Source organism: Typopeltis vanoorti, chromosome 2, assembly GCF_054136105.1.
Source record: "Typopeltis vanoorti isolate ZY-2024b chromosome 2, IOZ_Tvanoo_1.0, whole genome shotgun sequence".
Classification (NCBI taxonomy): domain Eukaryota; kingdom Metazoa; phylum Arthropoda; class Arachnida; order Uropygi; family Thelyphonidae; genus Typopeltis; species Typopeltis vanoorti.
Genome location: NC_143550.1, coordinates 62533577 through 62559997, shown reverse-complemented (window position 1 = coordinate 62559997; position 26421 = coordinate 62533577). Strand labels below are relative to the sequence as shown.

The 26421-nt window shown below is 36.5% G+C and overlaps 1 protein-coding gene across 3 annotated transcripts in view; it reads right to left on the bottom strand.

Annotated features, from left to right (window-relative positions):
* The window catches only part of LOC150109088 (uncharacterized), a 418260-nt gene that overhangs the window by 169543 nt on the left and 222296 nt on the right, over positions 1–26421 (bottom strand). For 2 of the 3 annotated variants that reach the window (XM_090405584.1, XM_090405591.1), the window contains exon 5: positions 21048–21221. The exons of the other annotated variant lie outside the window; for it this stretch is intronic. In XM_090405584.1, the coding sequence (XP_090261710.1) occupies positions 21048–21221 (174 nt within the window). The remainder of the gene's footprint in view (positions 1–21047; positions 21222–26421) is intronic. 3 annotated transcript variants of the gene reach the window in all.

Sequence of the window (26421 nt, the reverse complement as noted above, 5' to 3'; positions counted from 1 at the left end):
AGTTGAATATTTATTTTTCAAAGACACCAAACTGCAATATTTACCTAGAAGTTTTTTTTTTTTTTATCTGATTATTATCTCTCAAATAGATTACATGCAAATATTGTACAATTTAGGTAAGAGTACTACATTTTCTTACAAATAGTTCAGTATACTGGTTATAATTAATATTATAATTTGCATAATTGATGCAACTGACATAAGAATATACTTCGTGTATATTGACTTATATACACAAAATTAGCAAATAATAGTAATAATTTACAGTTTGTTATTATAAGTTACAGTTTATACAATAAAAAAAATTAATATATTTTTTGATGAATATACGAGGGGGTGTTCAAAAATGACCAAACTTTTTAAATAGAGTGTCAACCAGCACAGCGAGCGTGCTGCAGCTACTGAGCGCACTCAGCAGCAGGTTTTGCCAACAAACGGCCATTTGCCCTGTTCTCCTATGACCATTAGTTATCGAGTTACATCTGCTGTGAACACGTGCACAAGCTGTTCGTCAGATTAGTGACAAAGTGACAATGAAAGAGCTTGAAGAACAACGTGTGTGTATGAAATTTTGCTGCAAACTTGGCAAAAATTTACAGATATTTCAATTGCTTACCAAGCATATGGGGAGGACTGTATAAGCCAAATGCAGTGCTAAGTGGTTTAAGCATTTTAAAAATTGCAGAACGTCAGTCAGTGAAGATCCCAGGCCTGGCCGACCTTCCACATCAACAGACAACAACCATGTCAAGAGAGTTCATGATGTGATTTGTGGAAATCATTGTTTAACTGCCCGAGAAGTTGCTGAAGAAGTGGGCATCAGCATAGGATCTTGCCATCAAATTTTGACTGAAAAACTTCAGATGCATAGCGTCAGTGCAAAATTCGTGCCACATTTGTTGACTGATGATCAGAAAGAGAACCCTGTTGAAATCAGGCAGGAACTGCTTGCCAGCCCCCAGCAGACCTTTTCCTGTTTCCCAAACTTAAAACCACTTTGAAAGGACGTCATTTCCAAACCATAAGAGGAGATGTAGGAAAATGCGATGAAAGAACTGGGCACAATCACAGAAAGTGTGTTCCAGGAAGATTCCAACAATGGAAGAAATGGTGGGAACAGTGTATCGCCATTAGAGGGGACTACTTTGAATGGGACAGTTCTTAAAATGTTGTAAAATGAGCAATAAATCTTTATAGCAAAAGTTCAGTCTTTTTTTTGAACACGCCTTGTACATTTTTTGACAAAGATTATTATCATGCAGGGTATTTACATGTAGACAATTAGATTGAAATTTCTGTTCAATTAAAAAAAAAAAATCTAAGTGTTAAGAGGATTCATTTTTTATAAGTAAAAATAATAGTAATATTACCACAACATTAAGGATACATCAGCAAAAATAATCAAAGTTCTATGCAAATATGATCTCCATGCCATTCACTAACTAGCTAGCCAACTTCATATTTTCTCCTGAAGATCAAACTGCCTCCTCTTGAAAATCCTAAGTGTACAAAGTTCCTCGTGCCTGCAGTGTAGCCTACTTTGAACAGACTGGTAGCTTAGTTAATATCTGCTGTGAAGAACACAAAAATTACATCCACGATCATCTGGTTTAGTAGACCATGCTCTGGATACTGCTTCACATAAGATCAGATGGGGGAAAATATCTATATTACATGGAATTTTTATTACATGGAAGTCGTTATGGGTCTGAGAGACTATTTTTAGAATCAGCATCAACTATGAAACAGCAATCTCCCACCTCAACTTAATTTACCAATGATCTGGGAGACTATCATTTTAAGACCTGATAGCCTGACTTCTCTAAATTAATTTTATGGCATTAGTTCTGTTTTCAGTCACAATTTGAATTTTTTTTTTCCACAATTACTTAGTTCAGTGCAGTGTGTTTGTTACAGTTATACAGTGCTCTGATGATGGTGGGTAGAAAACCAGCAAAATATTAGTGAATTTAACAAATGCATTTTTCCTTGGTCTGTGTTGTTTATACCATGAAACATATTATGAATAATCAGTGACACCTAAGCCTTTCTATGAGTGATAATAATAAATAGTAAGGATAAGGATAGTTAACTCAAACCTTAATAATCAGTGCATAAGTAAATGAACAGATAAATAACTGAAAAAAAAAAAAATTAAACCATGGGACTTGATTAATCAAGCCATTAGGCTGGAAAAATCCAGCTAGGAGTGAATCCATAGATGGGAGGGAAGGAGAATTGAAGTGTTACACTCATATTCTTCAAAACTGGTCAAACTTCTATGGTATTAGGAACTAGTAAGTGGCAGATGAATTTCATCTCACTTGAAAACACCACCACCACTATTACTTTGCTTACTGGAAGCTTCAAAATGCCGAAAACCATGATTCGACTTTTCAAGTCCTAGTTATGCTTTCCCCCCATTTCTTTTAGTATGCATTGTGATCTGGAACATCATATAGCTGTCACAACATTTTTTTCTTTTGTTGAGGATGCATTTATTCTGGTTTCTAGTTAGCACAATGCACTAAACTAAATGTGCATGCAGCAGTAGACAATGATGAGAGTCACAATTCTTAAAGGAGTCGTGTGATTCTTCAAAATGTATGCTTAGCAAAGAACTAATTTATTACTGCATGTTCCATGTCTCTCCTAATTTCCACTTAGTTTAAACAACTATACAAATTCAGAATTACATGAAAAAAAATTACATATTCACTTCATAAATAAAAATGGCCTCAGCTTTAATCTCAGTGATATCCAATTTCATCTCATATGTGCAAAATCACAAATACTATACTCTTTCCTAAATGATCTACCAGCTTCTTCAATCCCTACTCAATCTACTTTTTTCCCAAAGTCTGTTTCACATACTCTTCATCTCAAAAGTAGTAACTGCATATATGTTTATGCTGATTTTTCACATCAGAACGTCAAATCTAGAATCTCATCTTCTTGATCCTCTTTCACAAAATAGCTAACTCATTCTGTCAAACTAATTTATAGTCTCTATTATTAATTACTTAATATTATTATCATTATTATTTAAATAGACATTCCATGGAGTCCAAGACTCGATGTGGAAAACATACACTAACCATTATTCACACAATACCTATCCTACCTGCTCTTTGAATTCATTTACTAACAAAGCATTATAACTGCTTCCAGTAACTCGTTCATTACTTCCAAGCAAAAATATCTAGTCTTTACACCCTTGCTAACTACACTTTTACAAAAAGTGATCACTTATTCTTGCCTTTGCTGTGATGTACTGAAAAAAAGTGGTGAGAATACGAGGTACACACTCAGAAGTGCCTTTAATACATTAGATAGGAATCCTATGGGAGTCATAACTATTTCTTCGTATAGAATTTGGTTGATAATTGTGTCCATAATTTTTGAGTTGCAGTGATTGAACAGACGTTTCTTTACCTTTCCCTCTCTATACACTTAATCTTTGCCTGGAAACATGATTTCATCATGTGCTCCTCAAGTGCTCTTATTATCACAGAGTCTCAATACAAAACTCCCCCCCTTTGCACTTTAATACTCTGCTTTCTCTTCTCCTGTACCTCTCCCTTGTATTTCTTCTCTACCAAACTGCTCATTAGGCATTTCTCCAATCATTCTTTCTCTTGTTTTGTCCTGTCAAGGACTCCATGTGCATATGCTGTCACTCTTATTACCACCTCATCACTCTCCTCATCTTCTACTGTTTATTTCATGCTATCACTCATGTGTTGTTCACTTTTGCTCTATTCCACTGTATTTTCGCCTACAATTTTGTCGAAATACATCTCACACACAGTGTAGTATATACAATAAATACATCTCACACACAGTGTAGTAAACAAAATTCTGCATGCTAAATTCATTCAACATTGTTTTACTACTCACATGCACCATAATGAATAATATCATGCAATATACATAGCAGCTTTTTGCTAATAACTACTGAAGTAAATGCTTAAAAACAAACAAGAGGACATTCATAAAAGAATAAGCCATTAAAATTAATCCAGTTTAACTAATATTTTTCAAAATATGACAACTTTCAGCTCAAACATCACTGTTTGGATCTGCAAACAGGCTTCAACTTTTTTTTTTTTTAATTTATTTTCTTTAGAGTCCAATAGTAACCTACACATTGTATCATACCTTTCTTTAAATTCATTTAATGATTTGCAATCAGCAGTTCTACTCATACATAAATCAAGAAGCAAAAAATCAGATATTAAATCTACTCCACAAACCTTGCAATTCTCTCCCTTCCTGCCATATGCTGAAATGTTTCTTCTGCATCTAACCTAAAATGATTTCTATGTTTTTATCAGATTCCCTCTATTTATTAAGATTTGATTTGATTTGCACAACATGCAAATCCTTTATCTTCATAGGGGTGAGGATGAAACCATCTCAATTACTTGCCTATAAATCATCTTAATTATGGGCTTTCAGTCATTTCCTTCCATTTCCAGAAAACCTGAACAAAGAAATATGAGCACAGCAGTCCTGGTGTGGTTCATAACAAGCCCATATAAAGAGGAAAGCTAACTTCCTTACTCATAGATAACAACTCATCAATGATTTTCTCAACTTCTCTATTTTTTGCGATATGTTCTCCTGATCTTCACCTCCTTATCCATCCTAGGTCTCTAGCCTGTCAGTATATTCCATTGAAGCACCATTGATGAAATATACACTTGTAACATCCTCAATTCAGAATGCATAACCTTCACTCTGTATCACTGAACTAGCATACATTATCATTTGTCCATTTCTTCAACTGTAAATTCATCTGCAGGATTTCCAGATACTTCATTTCAAACCATCCCCCAAGCACAGAGCAAAAACACTCTGTGGAATATTACTGATTACCTTCATTATCTTATAATAAACCCCCACAATATGTTATTATTTGATATCAAAGAATTCTGATACCATAGAATTTGCCATCAAAAGACCACAACCAGATGAAAACAATTATTAGGATACATGCATCAAACTTAATAAAATAAACATGCCCCATGTTGCAGAATGCAACATATGCAAGGGAGAAAAGATAGCCTTAAGAAATCTAAACCCTGAACAATAATATAATTATTTTTATTATTAACATTTGATCTCCATGGAGTCAAAGACTCATTGTGGGAGGTACATAATATCGCACACAAAGCTCATCCAATGGTGCATTGAACTGATTCAATGTATCTACATTCACAACACACTCAGGCAATGCATTCTACTCACTAACCACTCTCCATGTAAAGAACCTATTCCTCTGCTCACACTCTCCTTACAGTTTCCGGTGATGAACTCTTGTTCTATCCCCCTCTCCCATTTTATGAAAAATCTCTTCCAAGTCCAATCATATCCCCCCTACCTCCTTCTCCTATTCATGAAGCTTTGCGATTTACATTATCTCAAATCTGTCCTCGTACTCCACATTCCAAAGACCACTGACCACTTTGTGAATCTTCTCTGGAGGTGACCAAATCTGTGCACAATAATCCATATGACACCTAATCAAGGCCTTATACAATCACATCATAACTTCTTTATTTCTGCACATCAGGATCCTCTATATTATTGCCATTATCCAATGTGACATCTTCACAAATTGTGCAATGCAGCTCCTGAATTTCAGGTCCTTGTCCACCACCACTCCCAGATCTCTCGTCTCCTCCACCTCCTTTAAAGTTTCCCCACCAAGTGTATACTTTGCATCCCATTGTTGCTTACCAATTTCAAAACCTTACACTTTGCAACACTGAACTGCAGTTCCACTTATCTGCCCATTTATGCAATATATATTCACGTCCTCCTGCATGCTTTACCTCCATATGCTTAACTCTGCACTGCTCTCCCCAATTTTGCATCATTTGCAAACAGTTGCATATCACCAGTTAAACCTATCCCAATATCTTTAATATACAAATTGATCAACTACTACTACAACAACTTCATACTACTAGTGACTTTCTCTTTTTGGGACACTGTACCTCTATATGCAACACAGAACTCCAGATATACAGATTGCTCGATAATTTGTAGCAACAGCCTTATCACCCCCTTTATAAATGGAGCAATTTTATCTTCTTTCCACTCCCTTGGAACCTGTGCCATTGCAAGACTTATTAGACATACTACTGTCAATTCCTTGGAACATTCCCGTAAGTTGTGCAGTGATATGTCATCAAATCCTTTATCATCCATTAACATCATCTTCCCATAACCATTCTTCTTTCTACTTGGCACATATCTAAAAAACTCTCTAGGAGTTTTCTTTTCCTGATATTTGCCAATTTCTGCTAATACTGCACTTTTTGTTCTTACTAATCTTGTTCTTTATACTCTTCATATAACTGATTATTATCATTATTCATCTCATACTGCCACTAAATCTCCTACAGGACACTAGGTATATTAATTGCTTGATCTTCCTATGGGAGAGTAGAGATATCCATGCTATCGGTTGACCAGCCATCTATTAAGAGGCATGTCTTATTCTCTGTGATGCACTTTTTTTTTTCTTTTCTTTCTTTTTTTTTTTATTAATAAGAGGGCAATTACGTTTATTTTTATTATTATTTTTTTTTTAATAAGAAGATCTTCATGTAGTAGGACCATTTTCAGCTTATCCTCAGGAGTGAGTGAACATCAATTTTATTGTTTGATTCCCTGCCTTGCAGGAGGACTTGAATAGATTGCATGAATGGCCAGGTAAGTGGAACTACCAGTTTAATGTTGCAAAGTAAAACGTTTTGAAATTTGGTAAGCAACAATGGGATGCAAAGCATACACTTGGTGGGTAAACTTTAAAAGAAGTAGAGGAAATGAGAGACACAGGGCTGTTGAGCCAACAATGATGACTCAACAGCCCTGTGTGGGCCCTGGCCTTCTTTAGAAACTTCTCCCAACCTTCCTTATTTGCCAAACTCCTCCAATTTTTTACTCCTAAAACCTTAATAATCTTACATCACTCCATCTTCCCATCTTAATTTAAATCTTCCAATTTTTCTTTTCCCTTCTGGCTTAGCATTAAACATCTTAAATATTATATTACAATCCATGCATATAATGTGTCCAGCCCAACTTAATCTATTTATTTTTTTATGTACTTAATAAGGTCTGGCTCATTAAATAATCCATATAGTTCCTGATTATATCTTTTCCTCCACATACCATTCGCTTGTACTGCTCCAAAAATATATATGAGAATTCTTCTTTCAAACAGACCTAGTAATCTTTCATCTGCCATTGATAATACCCAGTTTTCAGAGGCATAAGTTAACACTAGTTTTACGAGTACTTTGTACATCATTATCTTTGTTTTTCTCAAGATCAGATGTGATAGGTGTTTCCTAAGTCCACAGAATCATCTATTTGTGGAAAGAATACATCTCTGAATCTCAGTACCATATCATTTTTACAATTAACTTCTGATCCCAAGAATATAAAACTATGTACAATTTCAAATATATAGGAACCAATTTCAATTTAAGAAGGATCATTATCACAAATCTTTCTAGTTACTGGCATATACTTTGATTTTTCTTGGTTAATCTGCAAATTCATCTTCTTTGCTGCCTTTTCTAAACTGATGAAAGTTTTTTTCCATTGTTTTTCATGTCCTTCCTATAATATCAATATAATCTGCATATGACATAATTTGTACTTATTTGTAGAATATAGTTCCCTTTGTATTAATGCCAGCATCTCTGAAAACCTTTTCAAGTGCTATGTTAAACAGTAAGCAAGCTAAGCCATCCTCTTGTCAAACACCATTTTTTATATATATAGGATCAGACGACATGTTCTGAATTTTGATCTGACTGTTGTATTTCTCATTGTAGCTTTAACTCAAGCAATAAGTTTTCATGGAATCTGTAGTTCCTCCATTGCAATAAATAAGTTAGATCTATCCATGCTATCCTATGGCTCTAAAATCTATGAAAAGGTGGTGTGTTTCAATTCCCAATCCATTACATTTTTCAAGTAATTGTCGTATATTAAAAGTCTGATCATTTGTAGTAGATCTTCCTTGAGAATACACACTGATAATTGTCAATAACATTTTCTACATAGGGATAAAGTCTCTTAAATAGAATGTTAGAGAAAATTTTATAAGTTGTACATAGCAAATTAATTCCTCTATAGTTAGAACATATTACATCACCTTTCTTATGGATAGGGCACATGATACTCTGGCTTCCATTCATAGAGAACACTGACATGTAGAAGGAAGGATGTTTTGATTCCATTTTACAAGACTGATCAGGTCACATATGGATTACTGTGTACAGATTTTCAAATTCTAGATTTTCAAAAGGATGACAAGATGTTGGAGAGAATCCAGAGATCATTGACTAAGTATTGGTTTCTGGTCTCTGGAATGTGGAATATGAGGACAGATTGAGAAAATGCAAATTACAGAGCCTAGTGGATAGAAGGAAGAGGGGAGACATGATCAACATGTATAAGTTGGTAAGAAATAATTACCAGATTAGCATGGATGAGATTTTTCGGAGTATATCTGGAGACGAGGGGAAGGGGAGAGAACAAGAGGCCATCCCTGGAAGCTGTGTAAGGTTGGTATGAGCAAGGAGATGAGGAGCAGATTTTTTTCATGGAGAGTGGTGGGTGATTGGAATGCATTGCCTAAGAATGTACTGAGTGCAGGGACAGTGAATGTATTTAAGTCAAGGTACGATGAGCTGTGTGTGTGTGTGTGACCTGCAACAATGAGTCTCTTGACTCCATAGAGGTCTGTTAATAATAATGTTCTTTTCTTCCAACAAGAACACCATTGCTACAGCTAAATGTGATGGTGTAGATTCTACATCTGCTCTTCTATTAATGTGCATGCTGTTGAATGGCATATTTTATGGCATGTGCAATAAAGGGGGTTTCGAAGTTCAGTACTTTTTTTTTTGCCGCATACAGTATACGTACATATATATATATATATATATATATATATGTGTATATTATTTTTTTAATGTGGCTTCCACCCACAAAAGTTGTAAATCTATATATCTAGTAGTGCACAGCCTAGGGTGAGCTAAGGATTTTTTTTCCCTACTTTTTCATGAATTTTATTTTCATTTAGTTTTCGTATTTTTATTTATTACTCACATAACTGGAAACCATGCTCTGGAGACCAAACATGGAATTTTAAAGCCACTTCATGTCTCCCATAAGCAGGATGGTGGTCTTAAACAGATCAAAGAAATTCATACCCACCTAAAGACAATCACAAACATTCATATCTACAGTGAGTTTCTAACCCACAGCTTGTTGGCAGAAGAACAGACATGCTAACAACTCAGCCAACCAGAATGACAAATTATAGTCATATTACTTTATTTCAATTTCAATTGGAGCTGAAGGATCTGGAAGCCACACAAAAAAACATAAGTTTTGCTAATTATTTATTATTATTATTATTTAGGCCTCCATGGAGTCAAAAGACTCATCATGGGAGGTCCTTCCTAGGAAACACAAAAGTCTACCAAGACTCATTGTCCCTCCTAGTAAACACAAAGTCTATCATACCACTCCTTAAACTCATTGACCATTCTTGCTCTCACCACTCTATCAGGCAATGCATTCCAAGGTTCAACCACACTCCATGCAAAGAAATCACTCCTCACCTCTTGCTCACAGTTTCTTTTTGTAACTTTCAGGGATGGCCCCTTGTCATCTCCTTCCTACTGTTCAACCAAGTGAAAGAACTCTCCAATGTCAATCACCTCTCAACAGTTTAAAAGTCTCAATCATATCACCTCTCCTTCTATCCACCAAACTCTGCAGTCCACATTCCTTCAGCCGATCTTCATAACTAACATTGTACTCCTGAAACCATCTTTATTATCAGCCTTTGTACCCTTTCCAACAGTTAATTTATCCCCTTCAAATCCTGAGGACCAAATCTGAGAACAATAGTCTAAGTGTGGTCTCATCTGGGTCTTATACAATGGAATGATAACTCTTTTATCTCTGCAGGTCAGTGTCCTTCTCATAATTGCAGCAATTCTCTGTGTTACCTTCACCACCTTTGCAATATGTCCCCTGAATTTCAAGTTTCTATCAATCATCAACCCCAGATCTCTTGTCTCCTCTACTTCCTCCAGTATAGCTCCTCCAATAGAGTATGCAGTGTCCCATTGTGTGTATATGTGTGTGTGTGTGTGTGTGTCCCCAAACCTCAAAACCTTACATTTTGCTGCATTAACCGACAACCCCCACTCATTTGACCATCTGTCCAGTTTATTCATATCCTCTTGAAGGACTACCACATCTTCACTATCACTAATAACTCTTCCCAGCTTCACATCATCTGCAAACAACTGAATATTCCCTTGCAATCCACTGACAATGTCATTGATATAAAGGTTAAACAGTATAGTCCCAGTACTGAGCCATGTGGAATGGAACCCCACTTGTAACTCTCTGCCTCCTTGAAACTGTCCCACCATACACAACTCTCTGATACCTATCGGACAGCCAATCCTGAATCCAGTTGACCAACCTGACAGCCAAACCCATGTGCTGCAACTTAAATATCAGCTTATCATGTGGAACCCTGACAAATGCCTTTGCTAAGTCCAAGAAAATTGTTGTATATGCCTTTCCCTCATCTACTGCTCTCTTTGTAACTTTATTATAAAAGGCAAGCATATTACTAAAACAAGAATGCCCCTTCACAAATCTATGTTGACTCTCACAGATAACATTACCCTCATCTGCCCAATGCTGTACACGGTCCCTAACTAATTTCTCCAAGATCTTAATAACTACTGATGACACAAACTGGCCTATAATTAGATACTTCCAGTCTGCTACCAGCCTTATGAAATGCCACTATCTCACCTTCCCTCCATTCCATGAGCACCTTTCCCATAGCAGACTTTTATTCAAAAGCAAGGTCAAAGGAGCTGTCAGTTTTTTAGTACATTCTCTCAAAACTCATGGTTAAATACCATCCAGTTCCACAGCTTTACTGACATCCAGAGTACTCAGTATTTGAAACACGCTCTCCTCCTGCACCCCCGAGCCTCGAATCTGCCCTATCCCTCTAGTATTAAAATTTACTCCTCCAGAATGAAATACTCTAATAAAGTTCATTGAACAATTCCACTATGTCCTCTGCATTAGTCACTCTATTCCCATTTTTATCCCACAATGTCATTCTTCCACAATCATTTCTCCTCCTACTGGCTAATCAATAATAAATTATCCTCCACCTCTTACATTTCTCCTCCTACTGGCCAAATGATAATAAATTATCAATATTTAAAAGAGACCTACTACATGCACTTAGGTTCAGAAATTCTCTAAATTCATTATATATACACATATATATATATATATATACACATATATATATATACACAGGTAACCCTTGCATAACATGGTAATTATACAACACGGTTTCGATATAACACGGTATACAAATTGTAGTAACTCTTGTTCAACGCAGTACTTATACAATGCGGATTCGATAAAAACAAGGTCTACAAATTGTAGTAACCCTTTATCTTTTCATATATTTTTCTCCGCGTGACTTAAAAAATCAAATTTTATCTTCGTTAAATTTGCATCTGCCCGTATCGCACATGTAGTTATAAGTCAAGAATTTATATTAGGAGAAATACCTTTTAGCACGCATGTACAATTGTTTACCTTATAAAGTGTTTATTGTTGAAAGTTGTCTTCATTTTCTGCCAGGAAAGCGCATTAAAAATCATAAGTGTGTTAATCTCAAGCTAAGCACTTTATTTTCTGGTGAGTTACATACAATATGCAATGTTTTCTTATGTAAAAATTTTATTTTTATAGTAATGGCCACTTAGAGGGCTTATGTGATATAGTTGATAACAAAATTAGTGAATTAATTGATGGGGAAATAGATTTAAATTAGGAGGAACTGGTGCGACTAATAGATGACTTCGAACGAAGTGGCATGGAACCAACTGTCGAAGATTCTGATTGTGATGAATCCGTTGAAGAATTCAGCTTAAAGAAATTAGCAGAAGGATTGGACTTGGCAAGAAAGTCAGAAAGCTATTTTACGGATAATGATCCCTCAATGGAGCCCTCCAGAAAATTCACAAAACAATTGGATATTTGTTTAACTCCATATTATGAACTTAATAAAAAATTGCAGCATAGTGGTAAGCAAGATCTTGTTACTGACCTCTTGATAACTAAACTAGATGAAGTATGCAATGAGAATTATAGAAACGATGTCCAGGATTTTTCAAGTGATGATGATGTCTGGCCACTCATAAATAAAGAACATCTACGAAATGTTCGTTTTGAAGACAGTGATGACGATTAAATTATGCACTTTATTTTATTTTGGCTAAAACATTTATGCATTATGGCAATGAAGTTTATGCACAATTTGTATTTTTATAAGTTTATAATATGTATTTTGTTTCATAGTTTCTGTTTTCTTAACTTCCATGAATTACTTAAATTAAATAAAAATATTTTTTGTTGGATATGTCATTGGTGTTTATATAATTTGAAAAAAAAAAAAAAAGATTTTGGAACATAACCTTACTTTTTCTATGTGATCTGAGTCTCACATAACGCGATTTATATGACGTGCATTTCTGTGGAACCTAACATCTGCGTTATACAAGGGTCACCTGTATAAACATACATACATACATACATACATACATGAATCCCACCTATGAAAGATTATAACCTTATAACCATATACTATTATAGTGCTGTGAAGAGTAATGGTTAAATAATTCACAAATCTGCTAAAGGTCTCAATACTAGGGAATAAAATTCATCTACCACATAAAGACATCACAAACACCATGTTACAAACATTCATGCCTGCTGTTGGATTCAAATGGCCAACCAAGCTAATTCAATTACACATGAAAAAAAAAGGGGGGGGGAGATTGGAATTTAAAATAACATTTGAAAAGGAATAATTGAAGTATAAGTTTGGTGTGTAAATGAAATTGAATTAAAAAATAAAGTAAAACAAAAAAGTAATGTTCAATAATACAAAAATTAACAATAATAAATTAAAATTTATAGTGAACCTTAAGAGGATAGGTTCAAGATTTGTGGGTTACAGAAACTAGTCAACAGGTGGAAAAGGAGTGATATGAATAGCATGACCATAAATACAGAAAAACAAAAATCTTGATAATTGGAAAAAATGAAGAACAAGTAAACTTCTCCTGGAATGGATCAACAATTAAACAGGTAAAACAATTCAACTATTTAGGAATGAGGGCAGAACAATTTTGTGTTAATCCAGTTCATATTATGGAAAGATGTCTGCATAAGTATGGTACTAGACGAGATCAGAGATCTGCAAGTTATCCAACTGTGTCACACAGACTACAGAGAAGAGTATACAAAATAGCATGCAAGTAACTTATTATGTCTGCAGAAGGATGCTAGGAGTATCAGAAACATAGCCTCCGGGCGCGCGCGCGCGCGCATGTGTGTGTGTGTGTGTGTGTGTGTGTATATACACACACACACATATATATATATATATATAGTATTCTCCCCTTTAAGAGCCTTAAAAAAAAAAAAAAAACTTCCAATACTGAATGAGACATAGAAATTACTGAAGAGTTTTTACAAGATTAATATCGAGGAAATTTTTCAGAAGTGGTCGTGGGAGAACTGGGAGGCCATACTTGGAAACAGAGCAAGTGTCAGAACTAGATTTTTTGCTTGGAGAGGGTGAATGGGTGGAATAGATTTCAGAGTCTGTTATGAGTGCCACGACTGCGAATGAGTTCAAAGTTAAGTATGATAGTATACTGCATGAATGTTGGATAGTACCTAGCATAATGTTTAAGCCCTCACTTGATGAGTCTAAGGACTCCATGAAGTAGACCATAATGATGATAATAATAATAAAAAAAATCAGTCACTTAATTAATTGGTATCACTAGGTGTCGCACTGATATGATCGTCGGCTTGTCAAGAGATCCTGAAAAGATTAGTAGTATTTTGTGTTATCATTGGCAATTTTACTAGAATTTTACGTAGTATTGTTTGCTTTTTGTTTCTTGGTGTGTCTGTGCAATTTTTGTGTGTTTTCTGTGTTATTTTAATTATTATTTTTAAGATAAGATAGCATACATATGGCACCGATAAAAAAAAAAAAAAAATGGCGGCCAGGTCGCCATGTTTGTTTAAGAGTTTTGATGTAAATGAATTTATACAATGTGCTGTCTGTGAGATGTATGCTTTGCGAAGAGCGGTGGGAGTCTGGTTAGATGGTGATAGTGGAGTTAATATGTGCAAAGTGTAAGGAGAATGAGGATCTCAAGCGTGTTTCGGGTGGCAAGAGTGATATCTTTAACAATAGTCAGAATGTAGAAAATGGCGGTGTGATAGTGAGTTGCGTGGCAGTGCCAGATAGGTGTGAGAGCATCGTTGAAAGTGTAAATGAAGATAGAAATACAGAACGAATGGATGATTTGATTGATAATGAAAATGATGAGATAAATGCGAGTAGTGAAATTGCACGTTTGAACGGAGCGATACACAGAGCAAAAAGGCAACTGGAGTGTATGGAAAAATGTGTGCTGAACGTACTGACTAATAAACAGCAAAAGTCTGTGACGACAAATAATAGACAAATAATGTTCGTAAACATCAATAAAATGAAGGAGCGAGTGCTGTATGGGGATTCGCTATTAAGAGGTGTGATAGTTGAGAGTATGACGAAATCGTACCAGCCGGGTGCGAACATAAAGGACGTCAGCAAATCTATTCAAGTGCAAAAACAGAGGGTGAAAGAGATGATAATCGTGGCAGGAACAAATGATTTGAAAGAAGACAAAATGGAAATGATAGAGGATGTGAGGGAATTACTTGAGGGAGCAAAAGAGAAGAGTGAAAGAGTTAGGATGGTGAGTATTTTACCGTGGTATGACAGTGAAGTGCTTAGAAGGAGGGCCATAATTGCCAATGACTTTATACATGGGTTATGCATGGAGAGCGGTGTGGAATTTGTGGATGTGTGAAGTGAGTTTGATGGGCGAAAGGATTTATATAAGATGGATGGGTTACATTTGAATGGAGTTGGTGTACGGAGGCTTGAAAAAGTGTTGATGAACGATGTGGAAGTGGATGTACAGACTCAGGGAAACTAGGTTTATTAAGGTGGGGGGGAGTAGATATGCAGACTTTAGGGAGGCAGTTGAGTGTATGAATGAGTATAATATGCCCGAGCGTGTATGAAAGCCATCAAATCAGAATGGGATAGTTAGTATAAGGCATCAAAGTAGAGATGGGACTAATGGACTTCTGCAATTCATGTACACTAATGCCAGGAGTATTAGGAACAAGAAGGAAGAGTTTTTGGCCTTGGTTGGCACTCTTCCAGGGAACAGGTTGTTGGTATTAGTGAAACATGGCTGACAGAAGATGATAAAGCTAGTGGGATTGAATGCGACGGGTATAGCATGTTCAGGAGTGACAGGGTGAATAAAAAGGGGGGGGGGAGTGTTATTGATGATAGCTGATGAGTTGCAGCCCAGGAGTATAGAAGCTGAACTACAGGATAGAGAAAAGAGCACATTTGAGGCTGTTTGGTGTGAGATAGAATCTAGCAGAACAAAATATGCAATTGGGTGCTGCTATAGACCAGGTGATGGAATAGATGGCGGGGATAGTATGCATAGGCAAATAGAAGATATGAGTGGAAAGAGGGTAATTATTATGGGTGATTTCAATTATGGTAACATTGACTGGAAAGAGGAGAGGGCACATGGGAGGAAGGAATTGGATTTTATGCGGTTATTAAGGGACAACTATCTGCGGCAGCATGTAGTGGAAAATACCAGGGGACAGAGAGTGCTTGACCTAGTAATTGCAACTGAGAACGTAGCTGTAACGAACATGACCATGTTGCCACCAATTAGTGAGAGTGACCATAAGGTCATGACTTGGGAGGTGGCTAAAGGAGTGGAATTTACAATTAAGACAGGGTACATGTGGAATTACTGGGCTGGTGAGTATGACAAGCTTAGGTGTGTGCTTGGCTCAGGGCCATGGCATGTAAAACTGCAAAGGCTGGATGTTGATAGTGCATGGGAGGTGGTTAAGAAGTGCTTGCAGGAGGCAATGGTTGACTGTATACCAAGAGTCCGAATAATAAATCAAGTAGGGGTTAAATGGATGAATAACACTATTAAGCTTGAGCTGCAAAAAAAGAAACAACTGTGGAGGGAATTTAAGGAGAAAGAGAACCATCAGGCACAAGAACAGTATAAAGCTCAGGCCAGGATGGTAACAAGGGTGGTAAGAAAAGCAAAAGCGGATTACGAAAGAAAATTGGCCATGCAGGCTAAAGAGAATCCCAAACAGTTTTTTCAATATGTTGCAAGTAAAAGGAAAAATATTCATGGCAGAATGATCTTAAAAAATGCGGAGGGTAGGGAGGTAACTGAATCAGTCAATATAATGGAATTACTGAGTGAGCACTTTGCAAGAGTATATGATCCAGGTGGTGACATTGCAGGAATGGAAGAACCAACAGCTTATACTGGAATTGTGATGAATGAAGTAGAGGTAAGTAGTCTATTACAGAACCTCAATGTCAATACATCTATGGGATTGGATGGTATACCAGCTCGTGTCGTACGTGAAGCGGCTAAAGAATTGTCAGTGCCCTTGCCCATTTTGTTTAATTTGAGCCTCGGGTCTGGGTCAGTCCCAAGGGGGTGGAAAGAGGGGATAATAGTTCAGCTGCATAAAGTTGGTTCCAAGACTGCTGTTGAAAATTACCGGCCAATCAGTATAACAGGAATCATTATCAAGGTCTTAGAGAAAATAGTCAAGAGGAAAATACAAGATTGGATAGAAGAAAATGGGATACTGTATCGGAGACAGCATGGTTTTCTGAAGGATAGGTCATGCCTCAGTAATTTGCTCACGTATTATAAGACAGTGACGGCTGAACTGGATAAGGGTAATGGGTTTACAGTGATTCTACTGGCCCTTGCTAAGGCCTTTGACAGGATACCACATGGAATTCTAATCAGTAAATTGCAGCATATGGGGATGGATATAGGGTTGGTGAAATGGATAGGAGGGTGGTTGACGGAGAGATATCAGAGAGTAGTTTATTCAGAAGTAGAGTCCACAAGACGGCCTGTGACTAGTGGTGTGCCACAAGGATCTGTTCTTGGACCACTGCTGTTTAATTTGTTAATTAATGATATAGGAAAAGATCTGAGAGGAACAGTTCATTTGTTTGCAGATGATGCAAAGTTGAGTAGGGCAATAGTGAATGCAGATGATGTCAAAATTTTGTAAGAAGATTTGGATAGATTGGAGGTCTGGGCCAAGGAGAATGGATGTCAATTTAATGTGACAAAATGTAAGGTTATACATTTTGGGGTGAAAAGATTAGCAGCAGTTTACTACATTGGTGGAACTATACTCCAGGAAATTGATAAGGCACGAGATTTAGGAGTGTTGATGGATAAGGAGTTGAAGTTTAGGGGGCACATTGCAAAAGTGGCCAAATCTGCTCACCAAATCACTTGGTTGCTGAAGAATACGTTGACAAGCAGGTTATTGTTCCTCTGTATTGAGCCTTGATAAGACCCCATCTCGATTACTGTGCACAGATTTGGTCACCTAGGTTTCTTCTTGATAGGGAGGAGGTTGAGAGGATCTAGAGGCGAGTGACCAAGATGATAGCAGGTCTGTGGAATGAACCTTATGAGAACAGGTTGAGGATTTGTGGGTTGCAAAAATTGGTTGATAGGCGGAGGAGGGGAGATATGATTGAGACATTCAAATTACTGAAGGGTTTCTACAAAATTAATTCAGAAGATATTTTTGAGAACAGGGCGGGTTGTGGGAAGACTGGGGGACATCCATGGAAACTGGGCAAAAGTGTGGTTAGTAAAGTGTTAGAGCTGGGTTCTTTACTTTTAGAGTGGTGAATGAGTGGAATGGGCTGCCAGAGTCTGTGGTGGATGCTGTGACAGTAAATGAGTTTAAGGCGAGGTATGATAGATACTGTATGAATGTCGAATAGTTGTGATGAATATTATTTGGGGCCTCCCTCAATGAGTCAAATGACTCCATGGAGTTGCCCGTAATAATAATAATAATAATAATAATTAATAATGAAACATTTAATCCAAAATCCATAAGATTCAAAACATGGTGTACACTTGTTGCTTTTAAGAATCGGATTTAGTTAATAAAGAAAACTAAATTGTTATCAGATTCAAAATGTCTTTATAATGTTATAACACTGAAGCTATGTTTATTGTTGAAATCACCTTCCCATTCAAAAAACAAAGGAACTAGAATCAAAGGTATATGTCATATTATGAATTTTGTATCTTAAAAAGTTTATATTTATTCAATTACTGTTTTATTAGTAATTTAATGATATTATTATTATTACTGTTTAATTTTACTTTACTTATTTTTGATTTTGATTTTATTTATCTATGAAGTCAGAATGTGCATATTCCTTTTCAAATGTCATTTTATCCTAAATTCTATCCTTCTACCTTCCTTCCCCATTCTTTCATTATAAACTATAACTAAATAAATAATTCAATACTTAACTGAGAAATTCCACTGCCTTCGAGGAAGGAAATCAATGCACAGGAAGGGAAATTAAGGCTTTGATGGTGCACTTTTAACAACCGAGAACGATATCCTCCACATATGGAGGGAATACTTTAAGAGTCTTCTTAACCCAGGCAGCCCAGCAGTTGTGGACATCCAAGAGGTGCAGATCGGGGCAATGACTAGTCTCACAGCAGAAGAGGTCCATTTAGCAATAAAATTGCTAAAATCAGGCAAGGCTGCTGGTGATGATGAAATTCGGCCCGAAATGCTAAAAGCCTTAAATCGAGATGGCATTCTTTGGCTGACTCGAGTGTGTCAGGCTACTTGGATATCTGGGCGAGCACCAAAGCAATGGCAGACAGGCATAATAATACCAGTCTTCAAGAAGGGAGACCAGAGAGATTGCAGCAACTATAATGGCATCTCTCTGCTCAGCCTACCTGGGAAAGTATATGCTAGGTATACTACCTGAGAAAGTATATGACATTTGGAAAGAAAGCTGCAGGAGCATAGTTGACTCAAAGTTACAAGGAGAACAATGTGCCTTTCGTCCTGGTAGAAGCACAACTGACCAGATCTTCACTTTAAGGCAAGCCTTCGAGAAATCTTGGGTGTCTTCTCCAAGTCCACAACATGTTTTGTGGACGGAGAAGGCATATGACCGGGTTCCTTGGGATAAGCTTTGGCAAGTAGTACAGGAATACAGAGTGGATGGCCAACTATTAGCTGCATCAAGTCCCTGTATGAATGCCCGGAGTTTTGTGTCAGGGTAAACAGCACAAAGTCTGAACCTTTCACAGGTGACAGAACACTCCGTTGGCCTCTGCCAAGGGTGTGTTCTGTCACCCCTTCTTTTCATAATATTTATGGACTGGATTGATAGGCACAGCTGAGGCAGTGAGTGTGTCAGAATTGGAAGATGTAGCATTAGACATCTGCTTTTTGCAGATGACTTAGTTCTGCTTAGCTCTTCCACAGATGACCTCCAGCAGACCCTGGATAGGTTTGTAGCTGTTTGTGCAGAAGCTAGAATGAAGGTCAGTGTGGCCAAAACTGAAACATTTGTGGTCTCAAGACAACCATCCCAGTGCACTCCACATGTGAATGGAGTCCCACTGAGGCAGGTGGAGAAGTTTAAATACCTTGGGTCCATATTCACGAGTGATGGAAAGTGGGATGTAGAGCTAGATACTCGGATTGGCTCAGCAAGTGCAATATTGCGGGAGCTTGGCCGTTCGGTAGTACTGAAGTGGGAATTAAGCCAGAAGGCAAAGCTGGCTGACAAAATTCTTTGTCATTACCCAACTCTCATGACCATAGGTGAGGATGGGGACATAGACTGTATTGAAGACGGACATGAATCCAAGCAGCTGAAATGAGGTTCCTTAGAAGGGTTGCAGGGCTGATAAGACTCGACAGAGTCAGAAGCTCTGCAATTTGGGAAACCCTTAATACTCAACCGTTGCTTCTCCGTGTTGAGAGATCACAGTTACGTTAGTACGGGCACCTGGTCAGAATGCCACAAGAAAGGCACCCCAAGCAGGCCTTCTTTGCCAAGCCAGAGGCCACGTGGAAGGCCAAGGACTCACTGGATAGATTATATCCAAAACCTTGGGTGGACATGTTTGGGAGTCCCACCAGAACACCTGAGCTTGGTGGTGGAGGATCGTGACCATTGGAAGTTCCTCTTGCAGCTGCTGCCCCCACAACCCAATTAGGAAAGGTGGGCCTTGAAGATGTATGTATTTTATCCTAAATTCTATCCTTCTACCTTCCTTCCCCATTCTTTCATTATAAACTATAACTTAATAAATAATTCAATACTTAACTGAGAAATTCAAGCTCTGTCATTGCTCTTTTAATTACATGGTTAATAATGTCAAAATAACATAGTTCTTTAAAAAAAAAAAAAAAAAAAAAAAAAAAAAATTAAAGTTCAAATACTGGCAGGCAGAAACAGGTGACTGATGAACTAGTTCAATGTTCTATACATGAGGAAAACTGATACAAAATGTACTTTAATCTTAAAAATGGAACTGTGAAAACAACTGTGCTTTAGTTATAGCCTATACTAATAAATATATTACTATGCTATACTACAAAAAATTGGCAGTTAGAAACTGAAACCTCAACATTTCAGAGAAATCAGTATAACAAAAAATTCCTAGCTTGAAGAACTCATCTGAAAGAGGTCTTCAGCAACATATTGCTTCCTCTCGATTTTAATAAAATATTAAATAAAATTGTCAAATAGAAAGTATTTTAGCAATACAGAATTATTTAACTAATCTCGAAGGAATTCACTGACAAGAATAAGCTTTATAGATGAATTGCATATTAGCATGCATGTGCGCATATACACAAGCAGATAGTTGCACAAAATTAAAAAATTGTAATTAATAGACAAATATGTATATATAACTTGGTTATACCTTCAAACCAAAGATCACTGCATTCCTTCTGGACAAAAACTGGATCACCTTTCTCGATCTCTACCTCATCTGAATGTCGAGGAATGAACTTGTAGCAACCAGAATGTGTTGCAAATATTAAAGGATAACGGAAGGGTAATACATGTGCAGTGCCACATGAGTGTTGTGATATATCTAAAAAAAAAAAAAAAAAAACTGTGTGTGTGTGTATGTATATATATCTAGATATATATATATAGAATTATACTAAAATAAAGACAAGAGACAAAATTAATTAGGATGATAACTGGTAGAAAGTCATATACAACACAGAATACAAAGCTGCATGCATTATTATTTACACCTCCATGGAATCAGAAGAGCCATCGGTCTGACAGGATGGTAACTACTACAGAATAAAATTAAAGATACCAAGAAATTATATTCTTGTTTAAAACCTCTAATTGGCATGTATATAGAGGCTGAAGTTACACATGCCAATTAGAGGTTTTAAAAGAAATAATTCCATTTCAATGACACAACAAATTTACAACATTTGATAATTCAACAATTATATAAAAAAAAATCACTTTTAAAAATGGTTCATCCAGTTCATCTACATCTATTTTCACTGGAATTTTGCGCATTAGCAACTGCAATATCCAACTAGATGATACAGCCTCACAAAGTGATAACTCAGTAACTTAATGTTTCTCAGCCCTAAGAAACATGCCAAACCTCAACAAATTCGGTTGCATGAGACTGCCCCAAATTTGGGAGACTACATCAGAAGACCTTCAGCCTAATGGCCAAGAATACCTACATAGCCCAGGGGGCACCATCAGGACTTTTAGGAGAAACAATAGCTTCCTCGCTTCTTCCTCATTTACTGTGTGTAGTGCCTGCATGCACTTGTCTTTATTTTAAGTTCCTGCGAAGATGGCAACGTGATGTTGCCGAAATATTGGAAATATTTATTAAAGTTTAATTTAATTTATATTCAATTGTACATTGCGAATTCCTTAAGTTATAAGAATATAATATAAAAAGCTTCAACATCAATAGAATTTTTTTTTATTAATTCACTACATCATGGGCATATCACATTATTCTTTATAATATCACAAAGTTATTACTGTTTTATTTAAATAACTCATTGTTAATGTTTTACTTTGTATTTACTAGCCTACCTGCTACTGTTGATGATTCATTAATATCTGATTGAAATATTTGGCAAGAAAATTTTTTTTTTTTACTTTTATATTTGTATTTTAAATGTTTCATTTATCCTTGTATCTATGTATAGTCTGTTCTCATCATTATGACACAAGTATCTCTTAAACACTGTAAAGTAGTGATGAATAGCCACTACACATCTTCACAGAGGAGAAGAGAGAGATTATTCTCATGATTTATTATTATTATTATTATAAATATTCAGTATTCAGACCTGCAAGTGACCACCTTCAAAAGAAGGTAACTTGTAGGTCATACCTAAAAGCCTTAATACTTATCCTACATCTCCTTAAAAATATTTTACTCATCACATGCAATGAGACAAACATGGAACTCACATGCTTCCTAACTACACCTCTATTCAGCTACCAGCACTGAATTCTCCCACACTTAGCATGTGCTACAAAATTTAACTTTTTGTAAGATCCTCTTGCTGACTTATATTTCATCATACCTTCTCTTCTGGTTCTCCAATTACTCAACAATTACAGGCCGTAAAGGTTAGTTGATTGATAGAGCCTCTGCTACTAATGGCTCAAGCAAAAAGTTAAGCAAGTTTGAGTGCAGTTAGTAGTTGGAAGGGAATCAATCGTTCAATGTTGTGGCATACTCTCCCTCGATGAGTCTTTGGCCTCCCTGGAGGTGTCAAATAATAATAATTCCTTCAACCTATCTTTATATACAAAATTCATAGGCCAGATATCATCTTGGTTATCCTATCCTCTTGTGATCTTTTCAACTGTTTCCTTATCTCCATGAAATTCAGGCAACCAGGAGTCTCACCAGGATCTTATAAAAGCATTATAAAGTGAGAGAATAACTTATTTATTCCTACAAAAGTTAGTGTTCTCTTCAGTATTGCAATTATCTGATGTGATAACTTAACTGCCTTAGCACATTGTCTCTAATCTTTAATTTATTATTATTATTATTATTATTATGTGACACCTCCAGGGAGTCCAAAGACTCATCAAGGAGTGTGCACCAACAGCATCGAACGGAACCCCTTCCAACTACTAACCACACTCAAACTTGCTTAACTTTTTCGTGAGCCATTAATAGCAGAGGTGCTACCAATTGACCAACCTTTGCTGGCTTATTGACCGCTATCATCCCTGGGTTTCTAGCTTCATCAACTACTTGCAGCAAATTTCAATTAATATAATATTTGCTAGTTTCAATATTAAATTGACACTCATTAAGGCCCATAAAATCAGTCATGCAAGGATTCTGTATCAGATATGTCCATTATTACTCAATCCAATTTATCATCATCATCATCATATAAATGGATATTCTCCTCCAAACCATCTCCAATGTCATTAATATACATCATTCATTTTAGAAGTCACTCTTGTATCCACGTTACAAGCTTATTTTGCATAGTCATCTCAGTCAGTGAATATGCATAATAACTTCCCATGTGGAATCCTGTCAAATGCCTTCTTGAGTCCAATAGTACAATGGTTTATCCATTTCCTCTATCAACTCTGCTCTGTCACTTTGTTACAATTCAAACCACTGAAGCTTAAAGTTAACAAGACATACTTTTAACACATCCATGCCATCCTCCACAAATGATTAACGATCATTCCTAGTTCTTATATGATGGAATTATCTTGTTCTTCTTCTTCCACTCATAAGGAATCATGTTCAGGTTGAGAGTCAAACTGAACAACCATATTAGTAGCAAATCTCTTGCACATTCCTTTAGGATTCACAATGATAGATATCCCATCTGTACCCACTTCACTGCTTGCATCAAACTCTTGCATTATCTTTAATATAGTCAATTCTCACTACAGCAATTATAACAGACTTGCTCACTATAACAAACTACTGATAAATCCTGACCAAATCCTGATAGACACAATGCTATAATAAAGAAAATGAACTATATCAAACTATTCACTATAACTCTAACTATTCCAGTGGTCCTTACTTATGCATTCTCCATAGTGGAATGCAATTATACCTCCATCTCATCCACCTCTTTCTTTTCATCTAGTTCTACCCTGGCTTCCAAAGAACTAATGTGCCTCTGGAATATATACTTTACCAAAGTGATTACTTAATAACTAAGCTATTCCAGTCGCAGGGCTGACTGCAACCAGATGGGTCCCCAAGTGGTGGATTGTGGATCATCCAATTCCCCCACCTCCAGATATAAAAAGAAACTGTCAGATAAACAGGGTAACCTGATGAATAAACAATCTAGACCAACAGCAGTGGCATCAGGGATGGTGGAGTGACCCATGACAAGACCTCTCAAAATGCCATGGAACACTAAAATAACAATGTGATATGGTACCTTAAGACATCTTTAAATAAGCATGTCCCTGGGAAAGTACCCAAAGATCAAATGCAATGGTGAGGCTGCACAGTCATCTGCTCAGAATGGCCTCTGGGGATTTGGGAATTTATGGCAGCCTGCACCGTCCCCCTAACTAGGAAATAGAAACTTCTCACCTCAGGAGTCCAAAGGTCAATGATGGCATCCTTAACACTACAAGAAATGAGCACACACCATCAAAGTAAACATAGCAGCTTGAATGTCGCCCGAGTCAACAAGGTTTGCATCCATAACTTAGGCAGAAGGCTATGTTTGAAAAGTCCACTACAGTCTTCAAATGATTTCAATCACCTTAAAAATGAATGAAAATAACCAAACAAGAACACCAGGAAATGCTTGATTATCCTCACGCTAAACATTGGGGATTTACTAGATCAAAATCAGGTACCATATAATATGCTTGCAGGCACAAAGTGGGCATTGTTTCTCTACCAGAAATTCACCACACCTCACAGGAAAATAATATCATCCCTAATATTATTTTATTGAAAGATTACATCACCAAGCCTTGACGATCTACACAAAAACAAATCTGGAAAGCATCTCTGAATCTCTGGAATATTCATAAAGTGACCAAAGTTACAACTGACAGACTATATGTCAACAAACAGCCTCCACACTATAACAGCAAGCAACCACTGATGTGATCATGATAAAATATTTAGTTACTACAAGCCAGAGAATGTGGAGAGTTTGCCTTAGTTTGCTGAGAGAATTTGCCTTACCTAAGGCAAATTCTTTCAGCACTAAGGTTCACTAAGGCAAATTGGTAATTTCAACTGGAATGAAGAGGTGGCATCTGGGAATAAAGAAAATTAATTTCTTGAGTTCTTGACGGACAAATAATCTAGGCAACTGTAACAGAGGGTTGAAGATCTTAGATTTGATCATATCATTAAAGAATGTGGCAATGAATCTCCATCTGCTTGACCAGAATGACTATAAGTTGATATAATAAATTTAGTTTAATCCTTTATCCAAGTGTGAGAAAACAAAGTTTGCGCCTGAAAGTATCTTCAGGACTAGGGTAAGGTAGTACAACATCGGGCAACTCGTTGCAAAGGTGGAGCAAGCTTACATCATTCCTATCTCATTATCTCCCATAATGCAAAACACATCTCCTTGCGGATATGTCTAATGTCATGCATTAAGGGAAGGGCCACTACCCAGACTAGTTTCGACCTTTATTGAGGTCTCTTCAGTGGGAGCCAGGCCTTAGCAGGCCATACGAAGACTTCTGTGCAGAAAGGATATATGTGAAACTAAAAGATTGGTGATGATAAAAAGCAGCTTGGAGTTTTAGCATGGAATGAGGAGTTAGGAAGAAATTACTAAGAACCATCAAATTTAAAAATGTAACTATGTTGTTGAATACAATGGATCATTCCTCCTGCTCATTACATATATAAAAAAATTACCATTAACATCTATCTCTGGTCAGTCTTTTACAAATGACTATGTTATCCAAATTTTAATTATTCTGTCTCTCCAATAAAAGTTCTAATGAATTTTATTTTTAAGATCAATAATGGACTTTGTAACCTTCCAGTAAAATTTATTTTGAAGCACTATGTTTAATACTTAAAACCATACTGCCTCATTCCATAAGTAGAGTAAAATTTTAGCACTCTCTCTCTCTCCTTTCTCAAACAAAACAAGAATATTGTTATAATGAAAGCTGACAAAGGACACGCACTGTTCTGGTGCAAGATAAAAAGGAATATTTAAGAATATTCAATCTTCTTTTATGGAGTCATTCTACTTACTGCTGAAATTCAAGACATCCTACACATTCTCCAATTACAA